Source organism: Nothoprocta perdicaria, unplaced genomic scaffold, assembly GCF_003342845.1.
Source record: "Nothoprocta perdicaria isolate Ctin4 unplaced genomic scaffold, notPer1 scaffold_73, whole genome shotgun sequence".
NCBI lineage: Eukaryota > Metazoa > Chordata > Aves > Tinamiformes > Tinamidae > Nothoprocta > Nothoprocta perdicaria.
The window spans coordinates 1,215,700-1,229,935 of record NW_020456010.1 but is presented as its reverse complement, the minus strand read 5'-3'; the positions used below and the strand labels follow the sequence as shown (position 1 = coordinate 1,229,935).

The 14,236-nt window shown below is 36.5% G+C and overlaps 1 protein-coding gene across 3 annotated transcripts in view; it reads left to right on the top strand.

Annotated features, from left to right (window-relative positions):
- STRN (striatin) overlaps positions 1-10,447 on the top strand; it is a 46,048-nt gene extending 35,601 nt beyond the window's left edge. For all 3 annotated transcript variants that reach the window (XM_026051214.1, XM_026051213.1, XM_026051212.1), the window contains 8 exons: positions 1,746-1,921; positions 2,992-3,039; positions 3,735-3,856; positions 4,638-4,805; positions 7,016-7,156; positions 8,557-8,664; positions 9,570-9,656; positions 9,752-10,447. In XM_026051214.1, the coding sequence (XP_025906999.1) occupies positions 1,746-1,921; positions 2,992-3,039; positions 3,735-3,856; positions 4,638-4,805; positions 7,016-7,156; positions 8,557-8,664; positions 9,570-9,656; positions 9,752-9,921 (1,020 nt within the window). In that variant the 3' untranslated portion in view covers positions 9,922-10,447. The remainder of the gene's footprint in view (positions 1-1,745; positions 1,922-2,991; positions 3,040-3,734; positions 3,857-4,637; positions 4,806-7,015; positions 7,157-8,556; positions 8,665-9,569; positions 9,657-9,751) is intronic.
- Positions 10,448-14,236: the final 3,789 nt, after the last annotated feature.

Genomic DNA, 14,236 nt, shown 5'->3' with positions numbered 1-14,236 from the left:
CCAGTTCAGATGTTAACTTTGGGTGCAACCTCTCCCTCACCCTGGGAAATGAACAAATTAACTGATTTTCAGAACTCTGAATCTTTCTCTCTCTGATGTTTTGGTGGAGAGAGAAAAAGGAGTCTGGCTGTTTTGTTCYTCCCCAGCTTGTCACCTGGCACTGTCCTCCAACTTCCTTCTAGTTTTCAAAACAATTCTCTGAGTAATTTTTAAAACAATTCTCTGAGATACCTTTGGAAATACGTTTTTGAATGGATGAGAAATAAAATGAGAAAACTATCCTGTCAAAATCGGTGAATGCTCTTAGGATGTCTGGTGTAGCTGGAGGGTCTCAGAGACAGGAMACAAGCCCGGTGTTTCTGCCATGGCCAGGTAGGATTCCCTCCGAAACCTAAATTGACGTTAGATTAGATGCTGAGGCAACTGAATTCTGGTCCAGATCCGTATGGTTACTCTTTACATGTTGTGCCCTTTTTGCTGAKACATTCTTGGCCAATCTCCAGAAAATCTGGCAGAGCTGCAGATTTACAGGCCTGCCCCTTGCACTAGCTCCAGCTTGAGCCAATGCAGCTCTGCAAACTGGCAAAGAAACTGAACTGACCAACTGAGCAGACACTATGTAGTTGCTSAGAGGTATGATGGGACTGAGCCTGCTGCTGGTTATGCTTCATTTCTTACTGTTTGAATATGTAGAATGCTTTAAGGGAAGGAAACGGGTCACAAAATACAAGAAAAGGTGCTTTTAAACCTCTGGTACCTTGCAAAAATATCCAAAATAGAGTACAGATTTCCAGAGGTGCTCAAACCAGCTGTCTCTACATTGCGGTTAGTGGTATTAAAATACTAAAGTATTTGGAGTTATCTGGAGCTTTCAATGTAATAAAATCATCAGTATTTGAATTGGTTGTTATAATAATGTTTATTTTATAGACCACTTGCAGTGATTATGGCACAGTAAAATTAACCTTGGCTGTGAGGATTGACAAAGTCTTAAAAAGTTTGCCCAACGTTTTATGTGCTATTTGTTTAAAGAAACACTGCTGAAATAACTGTTATTTCTTAAGGTCTCTCTTTTAGTTCTCTAAAAAATGCTGTTATTGCCCAATAATTGCTTCTGTATATGTGATAGCTTATTATTTGCTAGTTATACATCTCGGGTGTGTAACTTTCTCTACTGGCAAGACTTTCGTCTACTGCATTATCCCCAAGCTTGTGCTGCCTCAGGAGAATGGGTAGGATTGCGTTCCTTTTTTGCCCTGATAGGCATTTTTCTTGCATCTTTACTCAAGAGACTCCCATGTCAATAATATTTCAGGCATTTATGGAACTCAACTTGGCTGAGTGAGGCCTGGTATTAATGAATGAACCAGTAGGAGGAAGTTTGCCTTCAATCCCAAGCTTTGTTTAGAATGGTATCAGTCAGGAAAGCTATTTTTCGGCTTTTAGATTAGCGAACTTAACAGAAATGCAGGGTATTTCAGATTTTCATAGAGTCAATTATTGTGGAGGTGTGCTTGTTAGCTCTGTGGGGTTTTGTGTGTWTTTATTTATTTATTTATTTATTTTGGTGGAATGTCCATATCCATTTTGAACCGGCTAATCAAGGTCAAATGGACTGTTGTTCCAGAACAGGGTTGTTATGGAAAATGGGTGAGGTGATTTATCATTTGAAAATGCTGAAACCAAATTATGCTTTTGGCCTTTCTTGGTGTCATCCACATTATTATTATTATTTTTTTTAACAGATAGCAAACAATAAGGATGCCTTGAGAAAGACTTGGAACCCCAAATTCACTTTAAGAAGTCACTTTGATGGAATAAGAGGTCTTGCTTTTCACCCAGTTGAACCAGTCTTAATAACAGCTTCAGAGGACCATACATTAAAAATGTGGAATTTACAAAAAACAGCCCCAGCAAAAAAGTAAGACTTTTTGTTTCCGTTGTTTCTAAAATACATTTTTATTCATTATTTATGGAAATAGTATTGTAGATACAGCTGTTCCTAGCATTCCTTAGAGTTAATAGCAATTGTTCTTTGACTTTAAGAGTTCAGAAGCTAGCTGTTAAAAAASGATGGAGACTTCTAAAGAGTGCCAAGAAAAAAGCCATGCAAGTTCACAGGCACTTTTTCAAAGACAGAAATGATTCACTTTTGTATTTTTCTTGTAGCTAACATGTCATGATAGTTTACTAATGGAAATATTTTGACAGGGCCTGCTTTAGATTAGTGTGCTTGCCTACATGTGACACACAGGAGACAGTATACAGAAAAACACGTCTGACCACATTTGAGTTTGTGTGTCTATACGTGCACACCCAGGCGTGCCTGCCCACACACAGATTCAGTCATGGACTGACATGTTCCCYTGTGCACTCTGTCCTTTGTTTTGCTGGGGACTTCCAGAAAGGGGAGTATATCCTTAGCTGGGCTATTATAATAAGAGAGTATACCACATTTTTTAGGGAGAAGGGATAAAACATAGCCTTCATGCAGGCCTTATAGGCAGCCCCTGGTTGGTAAAGCTTAGATTAAGATTTTTGAGACTTTATTACAATTTTGGTAGYCATGGTACTAGTAGCTTTGGATCATAAGCTCCCTGTTCCTTACCAGAGGCAATTAATTGCTATTAATGATGTTTCTGCAAGTACTGATGACACTTCACTTCTTTCTCACAATTGACTGCTGTTACTCAAAGAGCACCTAAACTGGGTGTTCAAGGATGGAGTAGGATGGAGGTCTCAGGTACAGCTTGTGTTCACTTTCAATGTCTTTAAAGAAGAAGGAAAAAAAAAAATGTTACATTTTGAAAGAACACAAAAAAATTACTAGTTTCATGAAAAAGCATGGAAGAGAGAGAGTTGTGGGAGGCCTTTCAGAAGAGCTGGCTAGAGAGAACGTAGCGATATTTTGGCACATTTTCATCAAGTACTTCTAGGAACATTGTGTAAGGTCAAATACATGTTAATAATGTCTTCCTGTGCTTCATTTAGGAGTGCTTCTCTTGATGTAGAGCCAATATATACATTCAGAGCGCATAAGTGAGTATTTGCTAAGAATGTTGTCTTCTCCTATTTTAAGAAAAGTAAGATTTTAAGCAGGCACTTCTTTTTCCAGTAGTTTCCAGCATGTCAGCCAGTAGTTTTCATGTGGTGCTCTTCCTGCTTTATTTATTTTAAATATCTGCATATGCTCAGTTCCTTTCTGCGTAACTATTTACATCTGGACCTGGGTAGATCACCATTTAAAAAAAACAAAAATACAAATTAAATGGTTCAAATTTCATCAGATTTTCTGTTTGTCATTTCAGCTCTTGCCATTTGTTCAGTAAATGCATCTATCCAATGAAGTTCTTTTGAGTGGATTCAAATCTGCTGAACGCTTATCACGAGAGTTGTAGATTTTCAGAAAGGGAGAAAAGCTTTTTAAAATAACAAAGGTTCTATTTTATAAGTGTTTATAGGTGTGACACTGTTCATGTTTCATGTGCTTAATTAAATTCTTCTGAATGTAAATTACATTACAGAATATTGTGAAGTTTTTTTTTTGTGGGAGATCTTGGAATTTTTTTTTGTGGGAGATCTTGTATAATCTGAAATACACAGACTTTTTATTGTAGTGAGTGAATTGTATTTGATAAGAAAACATGAAGATTGAGTTATATTTTTTCTCTTTTTTTTCATTTAATTAATGAAAACATTAATAGTCAATCTGGTTTTTGTGCGTTTTATTCCAGTGGACCAGTGCTTTGTGTGGTGATGAGCAGCAGTGGTGAGCAGTGTTACAGTGGGGGAACTGATGGCCTCATCCATGGCTGGAATACAACGAACCCAAACATCGACCCCTACGACTCTTATGGTAAGTTGCCATTGGACATATCAGTGAAATGATACATCTAGGCACTGTTGTGTGGCTAAAAATTTATAATTTCTAGGAAATTCTTCCTTGAAAATTTAGAGAGAAAATGGAATGTTGGTTTCAGGYAGCAGAAGTAAATTTTTGTTTTAATAGTGGTTGATGAGAAGGTCAACTTAATGCTTTCATAAAAAGGGCCTTCATCTCATCAAATTTTAAGAAACAGCTGGGTTGAAAAAGTACTGGCCCTAAGCTTTGGCAAGTACAGCAAATGTCTATTTTAATGTTCTTTTCTTTCAGAAATTGATGTGCGTGGGAGATAAAAAGAGATTGTATAGTGTGAGACCAAAGATGTTAGTACTGTTGACAAACTGCCAGTTCAGCAAGCTTTTCCAAATCAAAGGGATGTTGGCCTTGCCTCTGTGTTTTAAAGCACTTTTAACTTGCTTCAGAGCTGCTGGGCCTCAAAGGTGACTTGTAGAGAAAGGGACTCTTGTGGCATTAAGAGCTGCTTGAGATTTGGTTTTGAAGTTGAAGTCCATKTTGCTGACTAACTTGATGTGGTCCCTTTTGCTGAAACTTGGTTTGTTCTGTGAGTTGCAAATCGGATAAATTGAAGCCAGACATGCTGATGAAATTCAGTCATCTTCACACCAGGCTATCTGCTGGGTTCGCTTTACGGGCTCGCTTGTTAATGCCGGTCCATCCACATAGTCCAGACTGCAGCTGCTGAAGTACCTCAGGGTTTGTTCTGACACGTGAATTGTTGCCATTCTCTCCACAGATCCCTCTGTGCTCAGAGGTGCCTTCGTGGGGCACACGGACGCCGTGTGGGGTCTGGTGTACAGTGCAGCCCACCAGCGCCTGCTGTCCTGCTCCGCCGACGGCACTATACGCTTGTGGAAAGCTACCGAAATTGCTCCGGCTCTTAATGTATTTAATGATAATCAAGGTACAGGAAAATGTCCTGTCTTAAAGTTTATGAGTGTCTGTGTTCAGGCTGCCATAATTTTGTCTGCTGAATAGAAAACTTTCTTGTCTGTTTYGGTGGATCTTACATCTTTATGAATGTTTTTGGTAGAGAATGAAGTTTGGGCTCCTTCTCCTGTGCTACTAGTTGAATAGATACCTGTACACAGGGGAACAGTCACAAATATCTAACAGCCAACTCCTGCACATTATCTGCTGCTGYTATCAGAGCCGTGGGGTAATGCTCATCCTCTGCAGTAGAGGTTGTCTGTAAGTTTCTGTTAGGCCTTTGCTTCTGACTGGCCCAGAATGAAAATCCTCTTCCTTCTTCTTAGGGCTTTGGAATAGCCAGTGATTAGATCCAGGCCTGGGTCACAATATGTTTTCGGATTAGATTCCTTGTGCTTTTAAGACAGTAATACTGCTTTAAATTAATTTTTTTTGTGTTAACTAAAAAGAATTAATCTGATCATCCCAAGAGCTGCTAATTGAGAAAAAAAAAAAAAAAAAGCCAAAACAAACAACAACAAAAAACCCTTAGTCCTTTGGATTTAGTTACTGAAATGTGTCATGCTCAGACCGAAATCCCATTGTTTACAGCCTAGTTTCTTAAAGCTTCTGTTTCAGTAAATGCACTGGAATGAGCCCATTAACACTGCCAAATTCTTGTAAATTGATCATTCTAAAGGTACCTTATTAACTGAGACAGTTGCATTGCTCTCCAGAACAGTTTCAAGGCTAAATAAACTTCTACGTAACTGAACTGACTTAGTGAGTTACAGTGTAAATCATTGATCAGATATGTTGGGACAGTTTCTTCTTAGTTAAAGCAAGCCAGAAATGTTTCATGTAGTTTAGGTCTGGCAAAACTGAGTCTCCAAAGGTCTGCAGAGTTCTCAGAAATCAGAATGGTTGCCTGCCAGCCTGCCTGCCTGGCTGCTTTGAAGACTTCCTTTGAGGGAGAGGTTTTTTGTTTGAAATWGTTAAATTAAGGGGACCAGAGTGGGAGCGGAGGGGGTTTTGCCTCACAGAGCTGTCTGTTTTCATGTGTTGTTTCAAACTGAACCAAAATCCAGTTGTGAAATTCCAAGATCTTCCTTTAAAACTCAGTTTTCTATATGTCTTATTGCAAAGCCTGGAGGGAAAAAAAATAAAAAACCTCAGCAGCTGTTATTTAAATCCTCTAAGTTAATCTTTGCAGATTTAACCAGATAAGAGGACAGGGCAGCAGCACCCTGATGGTTTTTGGCCTTATTGGAGGGTCTGTTGATAAGTGCCAGCACTCATGAGCCACACAGGCAGTTTGTCCAAGGTCTTCCTCTTGGCAATCTTAGGCTGAGAGAAGCAGTGATGATATTCCTGCATTAACTTTCAGTGTGCCACTGTACCTAGTCCTTTGCCTCCTCCTCCTAACATCTGCTGATATTTCAGATAGTGGGTGGAGAACAGAAAACAGAAAAAGAGAAAGGTGCTAAGGGATATGTTTTAGGTGCAAGTTCTGCCAATCTCTGCTTCTCTTCTGGAGTGTTCAGATAGTGACAGTGTAAAGAGGACATCAGGTGCATTAGTGTCGTGAGCAGGTTGGGAGATRTTTTGTATTGGAGTTGATAGTTTGTATAAGTAACTTGCCACGCTGACGGTATCAACATATAAATTTGCACTTGGAAAAATTTAACGGGATTACTAGTAACTTTTGTGATTAAAATACTAACTTTCATCATCTGTCCTTTTTTACTACAGTCATTTTAAGTCTTCCTGCTTGATACAGTGGAGGTTTGATTGAGATTTGGTCCTAAAGCTGCAAGAAGGAAGAGAGGGGTGGTCRTTTGTACTTTCCAGTAGATTTCAGAGTATACCTTTGTCCTTGCCCCAGTTCTAGTGTCTAAGCATATCCAAGAAATAKGATAAAAGTAGCGATCAAGCAGGCAATCTAGATTTTTGGTATAGTACAGATTTTTATAAGCTGTAATAAAAAGGCATGCCAGGCTTGAAGTAGTAATTTAATATAATACATCCAAGAGAGCACCTGTGTTCCAGCATTTCAAGTAGTGCATTGGAGAAGAAATCTGTATTTGTTTTAAGGTCAAATTAGGCTTTCCTTTCCTAAAGATGACCTTTTTAAAAACGAAGTGCTTTGTTCATTTGTTTGTTTTGATTAAATCATGCAGAAATGTTTTCTCACTTGTTTTCTAGAATTGGGAATCCCGTCATCAGTGGATCTTGTGAGCAGCGACCCAAGCCTCATGGTAGCATCATTTAACAGTGGGCACACGAGCATTTTTAACATGGAGACACGGCAACGAGTTCTTACCCTGGAGTCTGGAGTCGATAGTAGTATGTATCCAAAAAAAAAAAAAAACAAAAAAAAACAAAAAACCTTCTTGTTCAAGATCAGCAACTGTTAATGGTCATTTAAGTGTTTTAAAAAATAATAGGCAGAGAGTGTGGTGATGGTTAATGTTATGAATCACATCATAATCTGCGTTTTAAGTTGTAACACAAAGTTGTTATTTCTGTACCAGACCTTATGGGCACTTTAGAAGCAGAAGAATGCAGTTACTGGTGACAAAAGGTAGAAGAAGAAACCACAGTGTGTGAATTATTCTTTTATATTCTATAAGTGTGCAGTCTTTTAGTCTTTTTTTTTTTTTTGAACATTACTTTTTTCCCTTAAATTTTTTTTAATTACATAAAATACTTAGAGATACACTGCAGTTCATGTGTGTCTATTATAAAATCAGGGCTATTGCTCTTTGTGATAAGTGCTGTTCTTTTTGGCATTTTAAAGCAGAGAATAACCAGCTTTGGTACAGTTTCATCTGCTATAGGGAGTACTTTGAGGTGTTTTTAGTAATTTACATTTTTTAGATGTGCTTTAGCTGCTGACACTACTTGTAGGTTCCATTTCTTAGAGGAAGACATAAAATTGAAGTTTTCATCATCTGTGTAGCAAGTGATCTTGTAGTGGTATTTTATTTCATTTGGCAAAATTTTGATTAGGTGATGTTGAGTGTCCTTTGGCTGCAGTTTGACTAARTACAGTTATCTTGTTTCATGTGTGAGTTTATTTTATTTTGATCTGGGAAGTGGACCTTGGTGTTTTCCCTGCTAATCTGTCCTTTTAAGAGCATTAGTCTGTGCATCGAGGCAATGCTTGCATTTCTAATCAAAACATGAAGCACCAAAAATAATTTCCTAATTCCTGCTTTGAGTAGTAGTAGTTTACAGGCAGGTTAGAGACTTAAAACTTGATATTTCAAGAGGCCTGAAGGCCAGAAAAATGATGCTGCTATGTAYAGACTAGATTCCCTTGCCACAAGAAGAATCTTAATCTCTGTGTATCAAGCGATTGAAGATTTTTGATGGTGATATTATCTCTGAGGTGGTTAAGGTGAGGAATCCTGTTTGCTTTCAAAACATGCTGTCATCTTTGACTTCCCGTTCTTAAGTGATACATTTTCTAGAAGTGTGGACTGTGTTTGCATTTACACTCACATGTATGGTTAATGTATGCCTCTGTGTGTGTGTGTGTGTGTGTGTGTGTGTGTGAAATTTGAAAAGCATTTTAGAGTAAAAATGTATCTGAAGCGTTAGTTGAAAGAATTTCCATTATGTAAAGTTAAGGATTATATTACTGATAACAATGATCACATATTTATTTCATAGTAGCAGTCTTTCAAAGGACTTAGCAATTCATATGTTGATACATATTTTTTTTTCTTTTTTTTCCTTAGCAATCAGTTCTTCCTGTCAGATAAACAGAGTCATCAGCCACCCAACTCTTCCAATTAGTATCACTGCTCATGAGGACAGACACATCAAATTCTATGACAACAATACAGGTAGGTATTGTCACATTATATAAAATAAAACAGAAACAATTTCTTTGTGATTATTCTTCACATCAATCCTGAGCGATGTTTAGAGTTGGATACCCTCTGACAGAGAAATAGCTTCTCACAAGTAGAGCCAGAAGATGGCCAGTCCATATAAAGAAATTTTTGCGTGGAATGGGGTATCAGTCTGGTTTTATTTTGAGGAATCTTGAGGATATTCAGTTTATGACTTCTTTACTTCCAGGTCACACTATATTTAAAGTTAAGATATTCCCATATTCTTGACGATTGTGTATCGTTACCCTGATTTGTGTTAAATGAGAAGATGTCTAAGGACTTGATGAAAGTTGAGAAAAAAGCTGAAAATACCTGGTTTGTTTAATACACCTCTGAAATAGTAGAGGAGACATAGCCTTTTCATTTTTTCTATTTGGCCCTTAATTTGTTGTTTTTAATATTAAGTCATTATTATTATGTAGTGTCCTGTTATAGGATGTTGATTCTGTGTTGATTAAATATATCACTTTTTCCTACTCTAATTTATATTAATTGTTTAGCAGTGTACTTGGCCACTGTCCTCCCTCACAYTCAAGATAGTTCTGCTTAACTTTAATCACTTAAGAGGCAGACACTTAAAAGACCCCCTGACTACAGCATCAGGGCAGTTTCACGCACACTGTGTAAGGGCTAACAAAGCTGCTATTCTTAGTACTGCTGCTCTCCTGAGATAGTAAACGTATTAAGAATGATTTCCTGCATAATAATATTCAACTGTGAGACAAGATGTTGTATTTATAGTAAGGTAGTCTGTGGTAAGCAAAGAATACAGATAATTAAGTCAATTGCAGAGAAATAATGTAAATCTTTTCCTTTTTTCTTCTTTTTTTTTTTTTTTTTTAATTTTCCCTAAGGAAAACTGATCCATTCCATGGTAGCTCACTTAGATGCAGTTACAAGTTTAGCTGTTGATCCCAATGGCTTGTATTTGATGTCTGGCAGTAAGTATATTAAATTTCATTATTTTCCTTTCTCAAAATGGTGGTAAACTTGAGAATTATGACAAAAACTGTTTTATTTTTCCTCCGCGCTTTAGGTCATGACTGTTCAATTCGCTTATGGAATCTTGAAAGTAAGACCTGCATCCAGGAATTTACTGCTCATCGCAAAAAATTTGATGAATCCATTCACGATGTGGCATTCCACCCATCCAAATGCTATATTGCCAGTGCAGGAGCAGATGCTCTGGCTAAAGTGTTTGTATGACAGAGTGCTTCCCTGTCAACTCTAGCTTGTATATATTTAACCAGCTGCACAAAAGAGAAGAAGAGGGCAAGAGTCTCCTTACCCTGCCCTATAATTCAGAGAATGTTTGTAAGTGTTTAGTTTTTGCAGGATGCTCTTTTCTAAATTAAGGTTTGTTCTGGTTTCTGTGAGCTCAGCTGGTGCTGAGAGCTTGGAAACTCTCAGTTTCAAATAGTTCAAAAACAAAAGAAGCGCTTTTATTTCAGAGGGTGTGAGTTTTCATCCAGGCAGGCCTTGGGTGAAACGTAGGTCTATGTATTCTCTGTTAATAAAATGGGATACTGGAAAGGAACAGTCCAGTTGCTTCAGGGAGTGGGAAAAGAGGGAAACTTCCTGGGATGCTTCTCATGGGGGAATCTTAATGTGCTTAAAATTAAATCACCTGGAAAAAGTGTCAGTTCACATGCTCATTACTGTGCTGTGTGAGAGTCACTTTATCATCCCTTTGGTATTAATAAGTAGATAGTGCTCAGAGAGCAGTAGCTGGTAGTTAATCTCAGCCACCTGGCTGTTAGCCTAAGATAAATGTGGTAAAGGAAAGCAAATTACTAACAAAAATTAAAATGCAGAAAAGTTTTTTTACATCTTTTATGTTATACAGCAAATATTTAGTTTGCAAAAAAATTAATTTTTTTTAAAGACTGTATTAGTGTGTGGCTAGAAGCTGAGCCTTTAGTCTAGTCACAATTAACAACAGACTGAAGCAGTCTGTATATACTGTAGTAGCAGATTAACTTATTCAGATTTATAATACTGTTTATTCTTGGAGACCTGGCACAAGAAATTGTCACACAACTTTCCAAAGAAACTCTCTTCCAGTATAATTGTCAGATGTTCATCTCTTTTTTTTTTTTTTTTATGTTCCTGCTAAACAAAAAACAAACAGGAGGGAAAAAAAGTGTCATTCAGGGCATTAAGTGTAACAGTGAAATACTTTAATTCATTTGAAGATAAAAACTATGCCTGTTACTCCGTGTGAGTTCAATTACTGTAACAGATGTCCATACGAAGTTCCACCAGTTTGACAGATTGTGCTGTTTCCAGAGATTTTTCCTAACTTTAACACTTGTGGAACTTTTAAAGATGTGCCAATGATCAGGTTATGTGAAGAATGAGAAGAATGAGTGGGGTTTCTTTCTTTCTTTCTTTCTTTCTTTCTTTCTTTCTTTCTTTCTTTCTTTCTTTCTTTCTTTCTTTCTTTCTTTCTTTCTTNTTTCTTTCTTTCTTTCTTTCTTTCTTTCTTTCTTTCTTTCTTTCTTTCTTTCTTTCTTTCTTTCTTTCTTTCTTTCTTTCTTATTACTCAACAGATGCTTTGTTTGTGTATTCAGAGCTGCTCTGTTGATTTGAATGACAAATAACTTTTAAACCAACATATTCTTTTTATCCCTTCTTAAAGGAAAGTGCATGGATTCTTTTCTATTACACAGCATTATCAGAGTTCTTACTCCTCTTTTTCAAGTCTGTGGAGTTGGTGTTTTCCTTTTAAGTGTAATGAAAAGCAGAATTCATGCTGGAGATTGTGTGCTGTTGATGTGAGTAGGAAAGAACCCAATGTAACTCTTCCAAATAACACCCTGAGCTAAAGACTGGAAGTTGATAAATAAATCTTTACCTTTTAAACTGACACTTCTTAAAAAGGAATCATCGAAAGATACCGACATAGGATTTGATCATGCTGTTTTAGAGTGACCTTTAAGGATGGAACTATGTTTTAAGCTGGACTCAGAGTTTAGATTAACTGCATTATTTAGAATAAAAGGTTGACCTGTGCTGTTTGAGCCTGCAATACATTATATTTACTGCTAAAATATCCTGGAGTACCTTTTATTGCTCAGAATATTCTGATATGTCACTTCATGATACTGATATGCCATATATTTCCATAGATAAGATGAAAACGTTTWCCATTAAACAGTCAACTACAATAGTAATTCAGATTATTTAGTTTTTCTAATGTGCTTTGGTTATGATGAAAAGGGGGAAACTTGGCTGCAAAACTGAGCATTCAACTTTGTGAGAGTTCTGTGTACTTGACTCTTATTCTTTCAGTGTCATTATTTTATTTCTTTTTGAAAAGGAATTACAAAGATTTATTTGAAAAATTCTAAAAGTTATGTATATTATATATGTGTGTATATATATATTGTAAACATGTATTAAATGTGTCTAGTAAGGGAAGACTCCATGGGTGCATTTTAATGTTTTAGTATTAAGAGTTCTCTTGAGTTTGTGTATACAAAGGATAATGGTGTGAGTATGAAATGAATGTTGTGCTTTTGCTTACACAATACAGTACGTAGCTACTATCGTTTAAATGGCTGTACATAAAACTAATAGGCCAGCATGCTTGTTTCTAAAGACAGTCATTCTGATTACCATTGGAATGTAAGAAGGGGCTGTTCAAATGTGAATTGAAAGATAAAAATCACTGAGGTGTGATTCTGTAAAGCTGGCAATAGCTAGGGGATGAGGTGCCTTTAAAAAAAAAAAAAAAGAACAAAAACAACAACAAAAAAAAACAAATGTAGCCTTACAGGAGGTTGTGGAGTATATATATTTTTGTGCTGGTCTTCATAATTGATGTCAATGTCTTTTTACTGTACTTGCTCACATTCTTGTAGGACTGCAGGGTATTGTGCATGAGCCTGTCAGATCTTCTGAACATCATCATAGAAGTTAGGGATGAAAAAATTATGTAGGTTACCTAGTTCATCTGCTTGCTAAAACAGGTTTGTAGACTTACGCATTTTAATAGTGTCTTGGACAGTGAGGTTTTTGTATGTTCAAAATGATTAGGCTTCCTTTGGCAGGTTATTTCAATTACTCTCTCTCACTGACAGGAGAATTTGCCTGGTGTTTAGCAGTTCTTTTTCGTGATTTCACGTCAGTATTCTCAGTCATGTTCTTTTGTGCCATTTAAATGTTCCTCATCTTCGTATCTTGGAACCTGCAAGGACACATTAGCTCTAGCTGTATTTTAATGTTCCTCTCATCATTCTTTGAGCTATTTTTAGTCTGCTCCTGTTAAACAGCTTGTTTTATTCTTTCTTTCTTTTTTTTCTCTTATTTTCAGCTTGTAGCCTCATTTCTCTGTAGCCTGGTGCCTACAACACCATTCCACACACATGACTCATTGCACTTAGTCTGGAAGTAACCTGATTTTATTTTTTCTTTATCTGTAACACGCCTTTGCCTAGCAAGTCCAGACTTTTGGTTTTATGGCTCATGTCACACACATACAAATCTTATTTTTCTGACAACTGTTTTAAGCACAAGCGTTGCTGCTGCTCGAGTTTCTTCTGCACTGCTCAGTGTGTATCTGTAGCTGCTTCTTCAGCTGGATACGTAACTCTCCTTTCGTGATTAATGCTATTTTTTGTGAGTTTTGAAATTCTGGTCTCTGTGTGCACTAAATTATTTTTATTTCCTCTCTTTTATGTGCAGCTCTTCCAAATTTGGATTGGTAATTTCATGAATGTGAAATACATATATGTATAAAAAGATATCAAACAGAAGTAAAACTGGACCTAATGCTTATTATCCTTTCAAAAAGTGTTTTTGTGCAACTCAGTTTATTGCATTTTGCCATTACTGATTTTCCCATATCTAATTCATGTGGTGCATTTTGTAATGGTTAACTCGGAAATGTTTATGTTTGTCTATGCTACTGATTTTGATATTAATGACTAACTAAAAAGGAGGAGTTGCAGTCTCATATGCTGAAAATTGGTCTGCATGGTTGAAATATTTTTATTTCTAAATTATATCGTTGTGGTATGTATTTTTACTTATTGGTTCAGTTACCAAAACACTTGCACACAATGATTTAAAATAACCTGGAAAAAAATCTCTAGATATAATTATATTGTGTAAAATATTTATTTCACTTTTATTATAGAGTCCTGGTCAATGCATTTATTTTTGTGCCTCAAAAAACAAAATTGGTTGGACGTACCAAGAAAAAGACTTAGTTTATTGCTTATAGGAAAATCATGATTAATATTTTTGAATCTCATTTATCTTTATTTTGATACATTGCTTTATTACCTAGGAGTCTGTTCAATTGCATGCCACCCACCTTTTTCTTTTTTTTTTTTTTTTTTTGCCATATGGTTTCAATTAACAGTGTGTTAATCCAGCCCCTTATATCATGCGTTTGTGTGTGTGATGTTTAACATTCATCTTTGTGATTAGGCCAAAAAGTGTTGTTTTGCAGTTGCGAATTCAAGTAGAAGTTTAGACTTTTGAATAAGTGTGTGAAAGATGAAGGGCTTGA